Genomic DNA, 16,795 nt, shown 5'->3' on the forward strand with positions numbered 1-16,795 from the left:
AGGAGCCAAATGTATTCTGTAAATTAATCATACGCTTGGTTTGTTTGTTTGTTCAGGGTTCAGAAATTTGCCATATTACATTTTTAGTAGTGCAGAGGGCTCTGAAGCTGCCTTGTCACTGTCTTGTGAAGTAAATAAAGCTCATGCTGATGTCTTTAAATAAAAAGTAAATGTCACAGAAAAATATCACTGAAATGCATCCACAGTCAAGAAACTCAACACTACAACTGGGCCAAAATTAAAGGCACTGTAAGGAAGTGTCATGTTGTGTTGATTCTGGTGACCCCTCTGGATGCAATTGGTAGTTTTAAGAGGACTTATTTCCCATGAGCCCTATCGACCACACGTAATGGTGGGGCTTTTACAAATGCATGCATTTGTTGAAAGGAATACAAATCTTATTAAAACAACTTAAAAAAATTCAAATAAAATGCAGAGAGAAGCAATAATTTAAAGATGTATAGTGATATAAAAATAAGTGAAAATGATAAAAAAAAAATTAAAAAGTGATCTATTATGGTTAGCTAGCAAGATACCAGTTTGACAGCACAGCTCCTGGTATGACGATGACTATGTGTGCCCCAGATTAACATAAATACACACAGTTCAACATTTTTACCTCAAAAAGCAAGGACGTCTTTACCCACAGGAATAAACATTACATCCTGTTCTTTTTCTCTTTGACCTGAGAAAACCTGAAGTTTTTCTGTCTAAAACAATTCTTAAACGGCAGGCTCAGGCGTTTTTGCTTTTTTCTTCTACACTAACAAACATAAATACAAAACACTAAATGAAAACAAAACTACCTACCTAACTTTATCGGCCTGTGAAAACAGAGATTTAACAGAAATCTAACCTGACCACATACACTACTGTTTGTCATGAAGAGATACTCTTTATTTTCTTTAATTTCATTAATAAGTGTGAAAATATTTTTCCACCATACTCAACAAATTTTAATCAAGATGACTTTTATCATCTCCATTCATGTGTTAATCTCCAACCACAGATGTGTATTGTATTCCCTCAAAGACATGCTGTCTAGTAGTATATATCTATAGATTTTCAAGCCTTAAAGTTCTTGGAAATATCTGATGCCAAGTTACATCAGCAGTGTATCTATACATATATACCAGGTGACAGCTTCACTTACCTTTCTCCAACACACGTCAGCTGCTCGATCTCCGTCATGACCTCGGCGATCTCAAACTTCAACCTCTGTGAGAACATGAGGTAAGAGAAGCACAGTCAGCTGTTGGAAATTAAGCTCTTTTTGTGAGCACATTTAGTTTGCAAAGATATTCTGTAGCTCCATTTGCATCACCTTCTGCATGCAAATAAAGTGACGGCTCTGCAATAGATAAGCAAAACATTGGCGACAAAACATGTATATACTGAGGCTACTTCCTTAATCGTATCCTGTTTAGACATATATCACAACTCGCACCTCAATATCGTCGAGTAGCTCTCTCTTCCTGCGCCGGATGTTTGAGAGCTCATCCCTCTCCTCCAGGGACAGATCCTCAGGAACTGCAACACAAGACGGGGGAAACACAGCTTAACTCTCGTCTGTGTACGGCTCACATCACTGTATCCACTCAGCTCAGTTCAGATGAGAGACAAAGGTAAAGTGACAGGGCTGCTGCTGCTGAACTGAGCTGACTGTTTCACCTTGTTCAGCAGCAGCAGCAGCAGCTCATATCAAGCGGCTGCATGTTCCCCTTAATTAACCACAAAGAGAGAAGGCAAGGGGGTCTTAATTATTCCACTTGAAAGTGTTTTTTTTGCGCCTTTACTCCCTCCTTCTCTGCTTGGCTCAGGGGAACATCCTATTAATAAAACCAATCCAGATTAAGTTTTCTTCCATTAGAAGTGAATTTAACACAGCCCACGACCCTGATTCCTGGGCCGTGAGTGTGTCGCAGCTCCAGGCGTAAAAGAGCAGGAGTGTAGCGTTTACTCTTCAGTGTTTTTTGCCCCTGTTCTTCACCCAGATGTCCCAATCTTGTTTTTCAACCTTTTGCCCCACTCCTCTCTTTTTTTCTCACTTTATCTGTTCCATTTTCACCCAGACACACTTTATTCATCAATTTTACAGCATAGCAGAGCCCATGTGCCATCTTGCTTCATTAAGCCAGCTTAGAGGCAGAAAACACGAATCTCTCAACAGGAAAAATAGCGCGTCTATTATCACAGTCGCAGCTCTGAGCCGATGTGCTGCTAAAGAAAGACTTTGAAAAAAAAATCACTTGTTATTGCCTCTCTTAGGCGAGAAGGAGTGCCAATGAAAGTAAAACAAGGTTACCAGGTTCAAGAGGAGGCATTCAGCCTGTTTTTATTCAACAGCTTGTAAAAGAGTTGCATTCAGGGCAGCCAAGTACTGTTAAACACGGCATTCAAATTAAAAGACAAAAAGGCGCTTCCTAACCTACTTATTTGATCCTGAAGCAACACGATGAGGGTCAGGTAAACAGCAGGAGAAACAGATGAGGGATTTCCTTTGTGGGGCATGTTTTTAATAACAAGGCAAATGCACATTGACTAAAGTATGAAAATAAAGATGTTAATTAGCGTTGGCAACCTGCGGCAATCTCACAGCACTTACGCAATCCAACTGTGAGCTCTGTGATTGTAGCTCTCACGCTAATTAGCACGCTTACAAAGTTACAAGGCTGTTCTGTGTGATTCTTTAATCTTCTTCTTGTCTAATGTTTTAAAATTGTTTGGCTCTGAGGCAGGGTTGCCAGGTGTGTGCTAAAAACTGACACAATGGCCATTCAACAAGCTCAGAGACATTACAACAGCTTATAAACACACACACACGGAGGCCTTGTAGCAATGCAAAAAAATCACGTCCATGTATCCTATAGAATATCTGACAGATGCTAGGTTTAAAGCTGTTTAGATTAAAGGTAAAGGTTAATCACTTCTACAGTGAAGCTACCTTAAAGCCAGCAGCTAGATAGCAAAAAACTGGTTTGACTCAGCTTAACATAAAAGTGGAAATGAGAAAACAACTACACAAACCTCCCAGGATTTTAAAAGTTAACTCATATGTGTGTTGAAATGTAGGTAAAAGCTAGCTGTAGTTAAAACCTGCTGGGCTACAGGCACTTAAATTCAATTATAACATTTTTGACTCAGATTCACATTTCATCAGACAAAATGGATTAGCCTCAGGAGAAACTGTAATTTTAACTATAAAACTTCAAAAGGTCAAAACATAGTTAAAATCTTACATAACTGAGAAATACTACCAAATAACCTGAGGTATGATTCATCATATTAGTTACTAATTAATGTGACAGAGATCTCTCAAACACTAGACTATCTTTTACAGAGCAGAAATTGTAGTATTAGCTTCTAGTTAGAAGTGACATTTATCCAAACAAAGCTATGACCAGTTTTTAAAAAGTAGCATTGAGTCTTCCTCACCTTTGCTAGCTGCTCATCCTGCTTCAGAATGTTAGCCTGTTAAACCGGCTAAACTGAGGAGGTTAACATAAACTGCTGAGCATCATCATGCTAGCTCTATCCCTGAGAGCCTATTAGCTTGCTAAAATTAGCACTTAGCTACAAGCACTGTACGTGGGAAGTGTCTTGAACTGGTTTTGTGGATAAAAAGTGCCACAAACTTAATGGTTGTAGTATTTCAAATATTAATATTGCTAGATAATATCTGGAAAATGCAGATTTTTCTGTTTGTCTTCAAGACGGACTAAAAATACTACTCTGAGATGTCATTTTGTAAAAAAAAATTGGGATATCTTTACAATTTAAACAAAGCTGGCATTGAAAATAAAAGGAATATAAAACAATAATTTAAAAAGTTCAGTGCATCTCTTATTAAAACATTTCTCTTATTTTAATGTGTTGCTCAGCAGACAGCACAATGTCTCCATTCGTGCATTAGCTAATGGAGATTGTCTATCCAGTCATCCCATCAATGAGAAAGATTTTAATCTTAATTCATTTCTAATCTAATGAAAAGCAGAAAATATTCACTTTAATAAAAGCTTAAAGTCATTAACAGCAGCAGGTTTCCATTATCCTCCATTCCAGGTCTCTATTACTGAATATTCTGTGATACAGGTCCTTCAAATCAGACATCTGAAATAAGACAGCCCAATAAAAGCAGTGCCAAGGTCTCTGGTCCAGTGGTTAATCCTGTTTAGTGTTGGTGGAGGGGCTCTTCTACAGAGGTGGTCCACCAATTACATGATTAACACACTCCCCCTGTGACCTTCTATGACTCATTCAGGAAATGAGTTTAGTGTCTTCAGCAGGCACAGAGGGAGTCAGGCCGCCAAAGCTACCATACCGGCTCAAACCAAACACAGCCACGCTTGAATAATAATCTGCTAAAATCAACCCTGTTGTGAGTCACTGCTTCATAGTAAACAGAAGACCTCGGGGAGGTCCAGTGGTCTAATAGCTGTACAGATGGAGTTGGTAAGACGCTGATTTTTTTATCAGAATGCAGGCCTAAATGGGCAGAAAATGTTAACCTCTGTGACTTTTAAAAGAGATCTTCTCAGAAATCTGCATTACTGGATGTTGGGTTGAGAGAGTCCAAAGGGTTTAAACGCCAACATGTGCGCCACAAAAAAAGAAGCTCCAGTAATTTCACCCCTAAAAAACACTAAATCCCTCAAAATCTACTTTTAGGAGTAAATCCCCTGCTGCTCTTCGCACCCAAAACTAACAACTGTCCCTGGCCACCCACTGAACCCGGAGGCTTTGATGGCCTTTAAACTAATGCAGGGCTGCTTTGGCTCACACAAACCCACCAAAGGCTACATCAACACTGAATTTCATAACTTGTACAATATTTATTTTGGTCACATTTGCCAATTTTTAGAGTGCAAAAACAGAAAGAAGGTAAAAAAGAGTATTTTCAGGCTTTGGGACCTTAACCAGGGACTTCTGTCAGAACCAGTATCCAGCAGCGAGGTGTTCACATGGAGCTCAGAGTGAAAATCCCACGCTCACTTAACACTGGCTGCGCTCCCACACAATTTTCACTGACTTGTGTGACTGAGAGAGAGGATTTGCCCAAATCTTCTGGCTTTAAACTGAGACTTTATCCACTATAATGTCTCTTGAAAGTGGGTTAGCTTTAAAAAAGATAACCCTGTTACCCCCGGTTGGCTATGCAGCACACTGGCACACATGCAAAGGAAGCAGGAGGGCAAAGAAACTTCCCCCTGGATCCAGACTCTAATCTGAAACCCGCCGCTCTCAATCCCTCAAACTGTGGACGATGACATGCTCTGCTTTAAAACCTGGGTCACACACAGACAGACAGACATGTGGACAGAGCCCCACATGAGCACATACACACTAAAGCCAGCTGGCACTAATCCCACACAGCGGCCCTCCCCGCCGCTCTGCAAACCCACTGCAGTGTCTGTCAGAGCGGAAGTGGGATGTATAACAGCATATGCACAGATGTTGCCGCCGACCAGCCACTGCCTGCCTTTAACCTACTTCGCCTCAGTGATGCTAAGTGAAATAATGTGACAGTATGCGCTGCGGCAGGGAGAGTCTGGAAGAGCTGTCTGCAAAAGCTCTTTGGCTGTGAGCCACAGAGGAGGAATGCTGGGACGTCAGGGCAGGGGTCGAGGTGAGGAGGGAGAGGTTATGATGCAGAAGGTGAGAGACCAGGCACAGACACAACCACACGGGTCATAAAGCATCAGCACAAACACTGTGCAATGACCCTTTAAAAAACTTCATGTCACTATTGATAAATCCATCTTTGTTATCTTTATCACCATATAATTACAATAATTCTCTACAATTCACTCTAATGATATGAATACCACCCCGTTATGAGCATACAACTATTTTACAACTTCATTGGTGTTAATATTTTTAAAAATATATAAAAATGTGCATATCTAGCTTACATATTCTATATCTATTGTGTAAGCATTCAGCATCCTTTGCACTCCTCGCCCCTGCATCATGACCAAACAGCCTTGCAAGTGTGAGTTACATGTAGTGATGGATAAATATCAGAACAAGTTACTGTATGTTCATCCTTCATATAATTTACACAGCAAGAAAACTAAATTTTACAGATGATAATGCAGAGTAATTTATCATGCTTAAAAAAATGTGGTGCGTTTGTTCACAAATCTACAACGCTGGTAGGGATAGGATTAATGCACAATGAGAATGAGAAATGGGGGGATGGTAAAAGAAAAGAGCAGGAGGATAATGCACTGAACTGTGATAATGTTGACATGGAAAAAAAACTTTAATTCATAAAAAACTTTCAGAGAATGAGTAGTTACTTAAATGAGTTTCAAACAGGGGAAAATGTTTTAGAAAAAGATAAATATGGTCTTTACTGGCTTGAAAAGTGACTCACATCCAACTGGTGACCAGAATAGTTCTAGGTTTCTCTGGTTAAAGGTGCAGTTCGTAGAAATTGGAATAGTTAGCGATATATAGCAGTCAGATTCTAGACTAAAATGCTCCCAGTGAAGCTCCTGTTCAGCATGATGAGTGGTGTTTATTTTTTCTATTTTACCACACCAAAACTATGTGTAAATGATCAAGAAGTTGAGGTCAAACCCACTAAACACCTATCCCGATTCAAACAAGGGCTCAGAAAAGAAGCTTTAGTAAAGTATAACTGAAGAGGGGAAGGAAGAAGTCATTTGAAGGGATGTTTTATCATCTATCAGTTTTGTTTTGCGTGTTTGGGAAAGAGTGCTGCTGCTGTTGTAATGTCTTTGTTTTATTGTTTGTTGGTGTTTATTTGTTTGTTCTGTTTGGTTTGAAATAAACTACTTGAATTGAATTAAATCTTTAAATCAGTAAACATAAATGCATAAATGTGTTCAGTTTGTCCATTCTGAGCTGATGCAGAGCAAGATGGCTGCCTCCATGGAAAGGGACCCACTCGTATGTAGATGTAACAGATTCATTCCAAGTCAATAACACCAAAGGATTTTTGTATTTAAATGTTTTTTGCTTATTGAAACAAAGTTGTTAATATTATATACCATTGCAACAAAGGCTTTTTTTGCTAAATGTTGCTAATTAATACACACTGCTTCTTTAAATAATTAAATAATTTATAAATGATCACTTAAAGATCAAGAAGTTCTGAACAAATGTTATTTGCATATTTAAAAAATATGCTTCAAAGTGTTTCAGAGTCAGAAAGATGGAACAAAAGAAAGAAGAAAGGAAAGACCAATCTGGTAAAACAGGGAACACAGCAGCTTTAATGTTTGCTGTATCATCATTGTGCTAAATGAATTCTGTGCCTGGAGAATTAAAAAAGGAAGGACTAAGCCTTCAGAAGCATATTTTTTTAACAAGTCTATGAGTGCCTTTAAAACTGTGAACACTCCTGGTAAATGTCTGCTGAACGTTGAACATCCTTGTGTGAAATCATGCGTTATGACAGTAGACAGCGCTGTAGACTCATCAGTAATAATTCAAGAACATCAGTCCCAGACGTTATTGCGTGAGAAGACAGATTTGGGGGTCTAATATGGCCTCTAGTTTCTCGCTGCTGCTGGGTTTGTGAGGAGAATCTGGGGCTCGGGGGAGCTGAAGAGCCCTCACACTGATTGCTCTGGTTAATCTGTAGTTTTTTGGGGGAAGGGACCTCCTGCTGTGAGTGCATTTGTGTGAGTGTGTGGTAGCATTGGAGGTGGTCCGCCCACGATGGCCTCCTTATATCACACATCTGCTCAGCATCAGCGCTGTGTCAACATGTGATTCGATGAACGGGGCCAGAGCTATCAGAGGGGGGTTTCCACGGCCATATGCTGGAGCCAAAGCAACCATAATCTGACGATATGATCGGCCTGAGAATGACTTAGATGGATGCTGTTTCTCCTGGTATCAGAACACGACGCGGGCTTTCTCAGACTGGGTACAGTTCCAAGAAGGTCTGTTACAGATCTCAGATGGTTGTCCAGGTTTCACACAGAATTTGGACGGAAGCTGCAAAAGCAAGTATCTTCGGCATTTCCTCTCTCACTGGGCTGAAACATCTAGAGTTCATCCAAAAAGTGCTGAATACTGGTGTCACTTAGAGTTCAAGCCTCTTCATGACTATCATGACATCCACAAGTTTGCTGCGTGTCAGCTTTTGTGTTCTTCATTAGCAAGAGGCACAAATTGGCCATGTATAGATTCATTAAGTCACCAAACACCTGAGATTATTTTATTCAGGTTTAAATACAACCAATGGCATCTGTAACTAAGCTTTCTGGCACTGTTAAATATTTGTATTTGGGCTTTCCCAAACTCTTGGCCTTGTTCAAGTATTTCCTTGATTCCTATATCGCACATTTCAGAATTCAATCACACAACGCAATGTAATCCTTGTCCCAACAAACAAGACTGGCAGATGATTGACATTAAAAGGTGGCAAACAGCCAATATAAGGGTTATTCCCTCTCTTGTACTGCTTTGCTTCCTGCCAGTATCAGATGATTGGCAGGGAGCAGAATAACTGTGACGCCTTATCTGATGCGAAAATGCTCACCTCTGTTATTGCGATCAATATCTTGCTGGAGCCCGTATTTCATTTTGTACAGAACAATGGATGAGAGGAAATAAGTTTTTGATATCTCTGCTGATGTTAAGCAGATTCGAAGAGGGAGAGGGTCAGACTGGAGGACTGGCGCTGACTTCAAACCTTTCGATGTTGAACTACATGTCTGTCTCCAGCCCGCTTGGAAGTCCAGATTGTTTCTGTGATGGTTGTGCACTTGCCTGCAAAAACACGGACTTCTGCAGACCACCCTGATCCAAGAAACAATACTAGCAGAGCTACCTTTGATCTGTACAAGAGAAACCACCCAGAGAGTTTAGATAATTTTGGTTCTGAATCTGAGTTCATGTCAATTCCTTTAGGACAGATGTTTAAATTTCAATATATGCTATGACTACTTGCTGGATCTGAGAGTGTGCATGTGAAAGCAGCTCTGCTGGTTTGAAACAGAACAGATGATATTACTTTGTTGTTAAAAACAGCAGGAAATGAAATGAAAATGTGCCTAGGAATGTTATTAAGGTGAAAACAAGGCTGGGCGTTGGTACAGTTATCCAATTCTTCTGAGCTAGGAGCCAAGAAACACACATCTACAGCCCCCCTGCCGCCCCTCCTCTGTCTGTCTGTAAAGTCAGCTGGACCTTGTTTTCTCTAAACCCTCCCTCTACTGAAATTAGGTGTGGATTACCCAAACACGGTGCATCTCTTCTGCTCTAAATGTCTGTCTGTTTTCCTCCGCGACTCTGGCTCATTTAATTTGCCGTTCCTTTTGTCTCCCATCTGCTCAGTGTCTCGCGCTTTAAGAGATCCCCCTCTCGACAGCTCCCAGCAATAATTCCAGGCTAAGAGTACCTCTATTCAACAGCCGAAATGTTGCTTTACTGACAGACCACTACACACACACAGACACCACCATGGTGACGGGAACATGTCGAGAAGCCTCCCAAGTCTTGCTCCTAATCAGGTCCATATGTAGTCTCGTCTCTCACTTAAATCAAGCACTTTGTTACAAACCGGCTCAACCCCTGCACGTCACAGCCACAGCCCTGTCTGTGTTTGGGTTTTCTTTCAATACATGTGGTATAATGTCTTGTGTGTTTAATCTTCTAATGTTGCACCACAAAAACCCATTTTCTTGGCAGTCACAATGAATTTATGTTCTCTTCAAATCTCCCCTTGAGCTTTTAAACAGCACAGCAGCCTGCCGGGTCAACAGAAAGGACTTTTAAGCGTACATCTTAGCACTTTTTTTTGGCATTGGTGTCGACACGCATGAGAGAAACATTTTGTCCTAACAGTTGCAGACGTTTGTTTCTGGCTACTGGGGTGTTGCAGGAAATTTAGAAATGTTGAGTTCAACCCTGCTCAATGTTTTTATACCTGAGGGGGGATTCTTGAGCTGGGAGTACAGGTGAACAAACCAGATGTGAAGTATGTGAAGACGTTCACATGAAACACTTCTGGAAGACACTTTTGAAGTATTTGGCAGTATTTCTACTGATTATATATCCTTCTTAAGGAATACTTTGAAACTCTAGGAATGATCACTTTCCAGGCAAAGTCTAAAAAGTAAATTAATGTGATCCAACAGACAGGTGTAGTTAAGCTGTAGCAAGAAAAGCAAGCTTAATGCAGAGACTGAAAATATGGAGGGGCTGTCAAAAATTTCTCTTAGAATTTTCAAACACATAACCTAAAACTAAAATCCTCTAATATTGTTTGTGTATCTGTTTTTGTACAAATCAAAGTGTAAAATGTTTCATTTGGGTATTAGCTAGTCTTTAATGTCAAAGTTAGTCTACCATATAAAGCATTTATATATTTTTATGTATCTATCAGATGGTTTGAGTCAGTTGGGGGTGATGACAAGTGATTCTGTTTGACTGGAGATAAAATATCTCAATTAAAAAATCTGAAAATCTGAAGTCAAAAACCGTCACAGACAAATAGATCACAACATCGTCTGCAGAATAAATTTTTATATAAGTCATGTGGGATGTGTTTTATGGGTTTGTTTTCCTTATTGATGGTGAAAGTAAGAAAGAAAAGAGGTAGTTTCTTTTAGTGCCTCTTAAAGTCTTAATCAATTTAAGGGGGCAACATGTCTCAGGTGATAAGAATTCCAGTGGATGATGTTTTCAACATGTTTCTCTTATTTTCTTGGAAGGAGCACACAAAGTAGGCTAACTTCACCTTGAGAGTGATCCTAACAATAAGTGTCAGTAATTGTTTGACACTTAATCAGTGTGATGACGAGTGATTCTGTTTTAGTTGAGATATAAACAATCCTTCTTTAAAAGATGTGACAGTCAAGAGGCCAAAAGCCATTTGTGAAGCCTGCAATAGTCTTGTTTTTTCTCAATAGTCCAAAAAACATGCACAGAGGTACTTTCTGTAATATCGTTAATATTGATGAAACCCATGGTTTTTAGTGCCCATGCATTTGACCTATGAGCAGACAGTGTGTGCAGTATGTCAGTGTGTCTACAGGGTGACATTAGATAGGTGAAACAAACACAGACAGACACAGACACAGATGTCTGCACTCTATTCTCCTGCTGTCTCACCATTCAGCACCAACCACTTACACTGAGCCAGCCAAGCCTCCCAGGAGCAAAGTTTACCCAAAGAGCGGCCACATCTTGCCTCCAGTGACTGCCTCATGTCCTCCCACACATTCAGCCTCAAGCCACAACAAAGAGCGTATCCTAATCACATCAACTTCCTCTTCTTACTGACTAATCCCTCTCAGAATGGCAGAACTAGACGCCAAGAAATCACACATGCGGTATGTTGATTTGCTTTTCTTTCCTCAACTACCTTAGCTTGGGTTTCATGCCTGCTGGGTAGAACTTGATATGAATTTACTGTACACAGTAAAATCACCCTTGAGAATGAGGAGATGATTACAATAATTACAGAGAATGCCACTTTTTTTTTCTTGACAGAGAAGACATTTCACTGAGGCAAGGTGTGTATCAATGATCCTGCCATGAAAGCTCCTTTAAAATGCTCCAATAGTCAAAACAGAGTTGCTGCAGTGTGATATGATTTGTTATTCTAGCACACGCTCACTTCGAGCCCAAAGAGAGGAGAAGAATTGAAGGAAAAAGGCTTTCCCATTTAGCTTTCCCACGGTCAGAGAGACAGAAGAGTGTTGATGGACACAGAGGGGTTATCACGACATTAACGCAGGAAACACCATCCAGGAAACCTCACAGAACTCCACTGACAAACAGTTTTGTGGATTCTATAGCATCAGCAGGGGCGTATTCAGACTTTCTTGAACCAGATGCGTTGAATAAAGATTTACCACTATTTGATGTACCTGCAATTTTAACTCAAAAGCATCTTGCAGTTATCGTATTCATGTGTGCAAGGTCTTTATCCAGGGCTGTCCTAACAATGGGATGTTGACGACAGCTGTTTCTTTTTTTAACTAAATGCTAACATGCTGAAAATTAGCATGGGAAGATATTATGTAACTGCTTGGTTCAAAGTGGGGGGTGGTAGGGATCTTTATGGCGGCTGTTGCCATAACTTTAAGGGCAGAAAGAGAAGAAGAAACAGAGACTCTATTGACTGCTAGCCAGCTAGCCTTTACCATAATGTGGTTTCTACTGAAGCACAAATCACATCAAAGCAAGGTACTCTACCTGAACTGCCAAAAAGTTCCTGGCCAGTCTAAGAGTTGCTTAGATTTCATTATTTATCAAATTTTGATAATTTGGCTGGCAAACATATGAGTATTATTATCTTTCTCTCTTTCTATTCATCTTTCTCTCTTTCTATTCAGGACTCAAAAACTATATCTCCTATTTTATCTACTAAACCAATCTAAATGAAAAAATGTGAGGCTGTACCTGGGGTGGCCAATCTAACTTAGGGGCTGTGCCACCCCCGACTGCCTGCTCCAACACACCCCTGGCTGTTTGTATCTTTAAGCTTAAAGCCTGTTTACTTCTGCTCAAGTCCTCAGGGATGTCTTTATTCAGATGAAGAGCTGCTTATTTCAGCATTTTAGTACTCATACTCCCAAAGCTGCAATGTACTCCACAAATATTAATCCCCTCTACTTCATCACAACTCTGCCGTACAGACGAGAAAATACGAGCAAGCCAAGTGTTAAAGTTCAGGGCCTCTTTCCAGCTACTCACTTAGTTTTTTCCACTTCTCCATCCAGCTATAGCATGCAGCTAAAAATAGACCCATGAGTAATAAAAACTTAAAGGATTCAAGCCTGTTCCCAATTTTCAACCAGAGTCTTGTCTGCTCCAGGGCATTCAAACTGGAACAGAGAAGCGCCAAGTCTGATTAGCATGTGCAGTAAAAACACACTAATGAATCCCGTGGTTGAGTGTTATCATTTATGGTTCCATTCACCATGAAGCTCAGTTTTGCAGAAAAATAAAAGGCCTTGTGTGCAATCTTGCACAAACAACACCAACATTCCTCCAATTGTGGCTCAAAATTAAACGGTTGTTCCTATAAAACAGTTGATTGTAGCTTTAATGAAAACTTTTCAGACACAAATAGCTCCACTCAGTCCAGAAACTTCAGCATAGTGAGGCTGTATCTGGCTGCAGGATGTGCTAATCCTAAATAGTATCATGACATCTGTTGACTCGATCCTCTGTCTCTTGCACTCAGCTTGGTGCCCTCATACAGAGCAATTCATAGCCCCAACTTTGCACATATGTTTGCATGCATACAACACAGGCAGATGTGAGAACATGATCCATAATGCACACACATGAGGGCTAATGTGTGCATTCGTTAGCATGCAGAAAAAGCCCCCTAGAGTAAAAATCAAAGCTCACCATTAGCTGTATTCAGGTCATAAAGAAATCACTTTGGCATCACACTGCATTCTGCAGCTTATCTGTTTTGGCAAGCTTCACTTGATGAAGGTGTAGCTTTGACATCAGCTGCTATTAGTAAGTGTTAGAGACAAATTTAGCTCAAAGTGCCAGCGCTGTGATACCAGCATATCAAGGTGTGTGCGTGTGAACAATGTTAAGTGACGTGTGTGAGACGGCGAGAAGCAGTGAGAGTGTCAGTGAGCGAACTGGAGCACTTAATTACTTTAACATTTATGGTAAGTTATTTGAATAATTCACATGCTGCGCAGGGCTGTGCATATAATCTCTGTGAGTGTGTGTCGAATGTCTTCAGTTTGATCACAGGCAGCGTGTCTCTGCCGCTCTCTGACATCCTGTCATGTGATCTACTGACCGATATCGCTTTGGCTGGCCTCGTGTGGAGAGGGTGCTCAGGCAGAACATGTGATTCAGCCAGAGTTGAGTAGAAACTTATTGCTGCAGCGAGTCCTTTCGATACAGATTAAAAGGTCACATAATTTAAAGACTCAATTAATGATACACACGTTTTAATGAGCCTTACAAATCCTAATTTAGATCATCATGACATGCTGAAAAAACACTCCTCAGCACATACAAAAGTATCTGCCCTCTAATATGACTGACTGTATTTAGGTAAGGAATGTTTTTAACCACTAATTTTTTATCCTTCATGATTAAATGATTCAGACCCACTGAATAACTTGCTACTCTACATATAAAGAAGAAGCTCACAGAGGACACTTATTAGTAAACACAGAATATTCATTGCTGCTAAGCACTTTATAGAGTGACAAAATTGAACTTCTTTGTCTAACAGCTAACACTTGCAGAGCTAGCACCACCAACCTTGCTCCCTCTTGCAGGTTAGCGCCAATATGCTTGTTTTAGTAAGCAAAAGATGGCAAAACTGCTGTGCGAGAAGATTCTATCAGTCAGAAGCGCTTTTTTATATCTGGTAAGGAGGGAATTGTAGCATTTGTTAACGCCAGGAGCCATAACAAAGAGCAACAGTTTCAGCTAGTGGCCAGTGGCTGCACTACAGCTTAGACACAACATAACACCTGAATTTTGGACCTTAAGAGAAAGAAAACTTTGACTTTTTTCTTTTAAATCAACAAATATTTCTGATGTTGACTGGCAATTCTGACAAGATTTAAGTGTTGACTTAAGTTGACTTAATGTGCTCATCCCTCGTATTCATCCAATAACATCAGCCAGTACATTAGTTTATATGTCAGAGCTGGATCAGGCGCAAAAAGTTGAGGTACCGTTTTTACCAGACTGAGGTTAATAGGTTAGGTTTAATTTGTAATGAGGTTTATCCTCCATGGATCAAGGATGCACAACTTTCATTCAAGTTTTTCAATTAGACAACTAGAATTTTTTGTACACTACTCCTTTGCACCACAAAATGATATATGGGTCACAATAAACAGTGTTGTTCATTCTCAGAGGACCATAATTTTTTTTTAAATTATGAGCTCAAAACATACAAATAAATAAGATGTAGTACCTCAAATTGGGTCATTCCCTCTCAGCGCCACGCTTTATGTATATGCGGGCTGTTCAGACACGAGGCCAGTATTTGGGTAAAAAAGTAGAAGTCCAGATGAGGCCCTCTGCTAATCTCTCACAGTTAAACGGACAAACTCTTATCAGAGTGTTACCATTTGTTTACACTACACTGCCTTCAAGGCTTCAAGCCCTCAGGACGGTTTGGATTATCTGCTCAGGAGCAGGCTTCGTGTGTGTGTTTCAACTTCACTATCATATAATAACCGATGCGGGACTCTGAACTGCAGCCATGTGAGCAGTAATCCGGGTCAGACATGCAGCTGCACGGGTTCATTTCATTCAGATTTATCACTCCATCGTAGTAGTATGTCAGTGGCACTTCATGCACGTTCCTCAGGAGGTTTATTTAATCTTTCTGAGTCTTGTTCATTTCATGACTGGGTCATTTCAACTTCTCCATATTAGCCAGTGTGGTGCAGGGATACTCAACCCAAAACCTATATTTCTTTAAACTTGGCCTTTATTGGTATTCCCTTAATTCAATTTGCATACTGTATAATGCAACAACCAACCATGTTTCACAGTGTGTTATTACTATGAAATCACTAAAGAGATGTGTCTTCCCTGTGTTATCCTGGTTCTCAAGATGAAATAGATCCCTGCTTGGCTTATCCTCCATATGGAAGGCTGCCAGCCTGTTTCCTTATCAATTTCCACCAGTTTAACAGGCTTCCAGCAAAGCAAAGAGATAGTGAGAGCAACTTCAAAGCTCCAAAACAAGACATCAAACAGATGGACATGGTGCATGCATGATCAAATTTGCAGAGTTTTTGTTTTCCTCCTTTTTTTCCTCACCATGACTTCAGCGTTTATCAGCATGTCCATGCACACGGACAGCCACACGCTTTCTCACTTGCGAGTTGCAATGTTTTTTCTGCAGCATGCTTGTTTTTATTTTGTAGATTTTAGATCGTGACAGACTGACTTTGGTAGCCTCGGTCTGCACAAAAACAAGCTGAAAATGTCCCTGACATATGCATCCATCCATCCATCCGTGCAGGCGGACTGAGGAGTGAAAGGAAGCCAATGTGGAAAAGGGAAAAACAGCCTTACCGTGATTGTCTTCATCCATGTTGATGGAGGCAGTGATAGGACAGTCCAGTAGAAGGTGTGTCCGGCTCAAACCTCGCGAATGATGAATCTTAGAGACTGATTTTCACCGGGATTTTCCCTGACAAACAGTCGAAGCCGGTGCGTTGACAGGCAGAGATGTGGGGTGGACTGGTGCGCATGTGTCAGCGGTTAAACGATGGTGAAAAATAAAGACGGGAATGAGGAGAATCAGCTGCAGTCTGGAGTTAAATGAAGGGTAGGGTCCTAATTGTGGCAGTGATGTTTCAGATGTGTGTGTCTGCGATGTGAGACATTCCTCTCCAGTCTGTGCTCCATCCTCCAGCTGCTCCGTCTGCAGTCACATTAGCTACACTGCAACTGCGGCGACGTCATTAAGCCCCGCCCCCGGTAAGAACACCCCCACACTCAAACACACACACATTTACGGTAGAATGATTTGTCTAATGTTGTGTCCTATATACTTATCTCGATCAGAGACAACACTTCTTTTACACTTGAGGTTGTTTTATCGTTTTTCTATATCTAAAGGTCTTGTGAGGAGTTTTTGTCCGATTATAAAACAGACTGGACACACAGGCAACTGTATGAACAACTATTACCATCCACATGGTGAGGTGATGACGTCAGCACTTCTCCAAACTTCCATGTTAGCTGTCCATACCATATAGTCCATACAGAACAGATAGTGTGGCTCCACCTTTAACCAGTATAGAGTTTTGAAGCCAAAATTCCAAGAGGTGCCGCCATCTTGAAG

At 40.5% G+C, this 16,795-nt stretch overlaps 1 protein-coding gene across 1 annotated transcript in view; it reads right to left on the bottom strand.

The window, feature by feature from the left end:
- LOC141784760 (cytohesin-3-like) overlaps positions 1-16,391 on the bottom strand; it is a 40,113-nt gene extending 23,722 nt beyond the window's left edge. The window contains exons 1-3 of the mRNA XM_074662611.1: positions 16,021-16,391; positions 1,448-1,530; positions 1,154-1,218 (exon numbers count right to left, since the gene is read on the bottom strand). Coding sequence (XP_074518712.1) covers positions 1,154-1,218; positions 1,448-1,530; positions 16,021-16,039 — 167 coding nt within the window. The 5' untranslated portion in view covers positions 16,040-16,391. The remainder of the gene's footprint in view (positions 1-1,153; positions 1,219-1,447; positions 1,531-16,020) is intronic.
- Between the last annotated feature and the right edge of the window lie 404 nt (positions 16,392-16,795).

Source organism: Halichoeres trimaculatus, unplaced genomic scaffold (assembly GCF_033239565.1).
Source record: "Halichoeres trimaculatus isolate MK-OKI-2021-1 unplaced genomic scaffold, fHalTri1.1 fHalTri1_scaffold_23, whole genome shotgun sequence".
Taxonomy (NCBI): domain Eukaryota; kingdom Metazoa; phylum Chordata; class Actinopteri; order Labriformes; family Labridae; genus Halichoeres; species Halichoeres trimaculatus.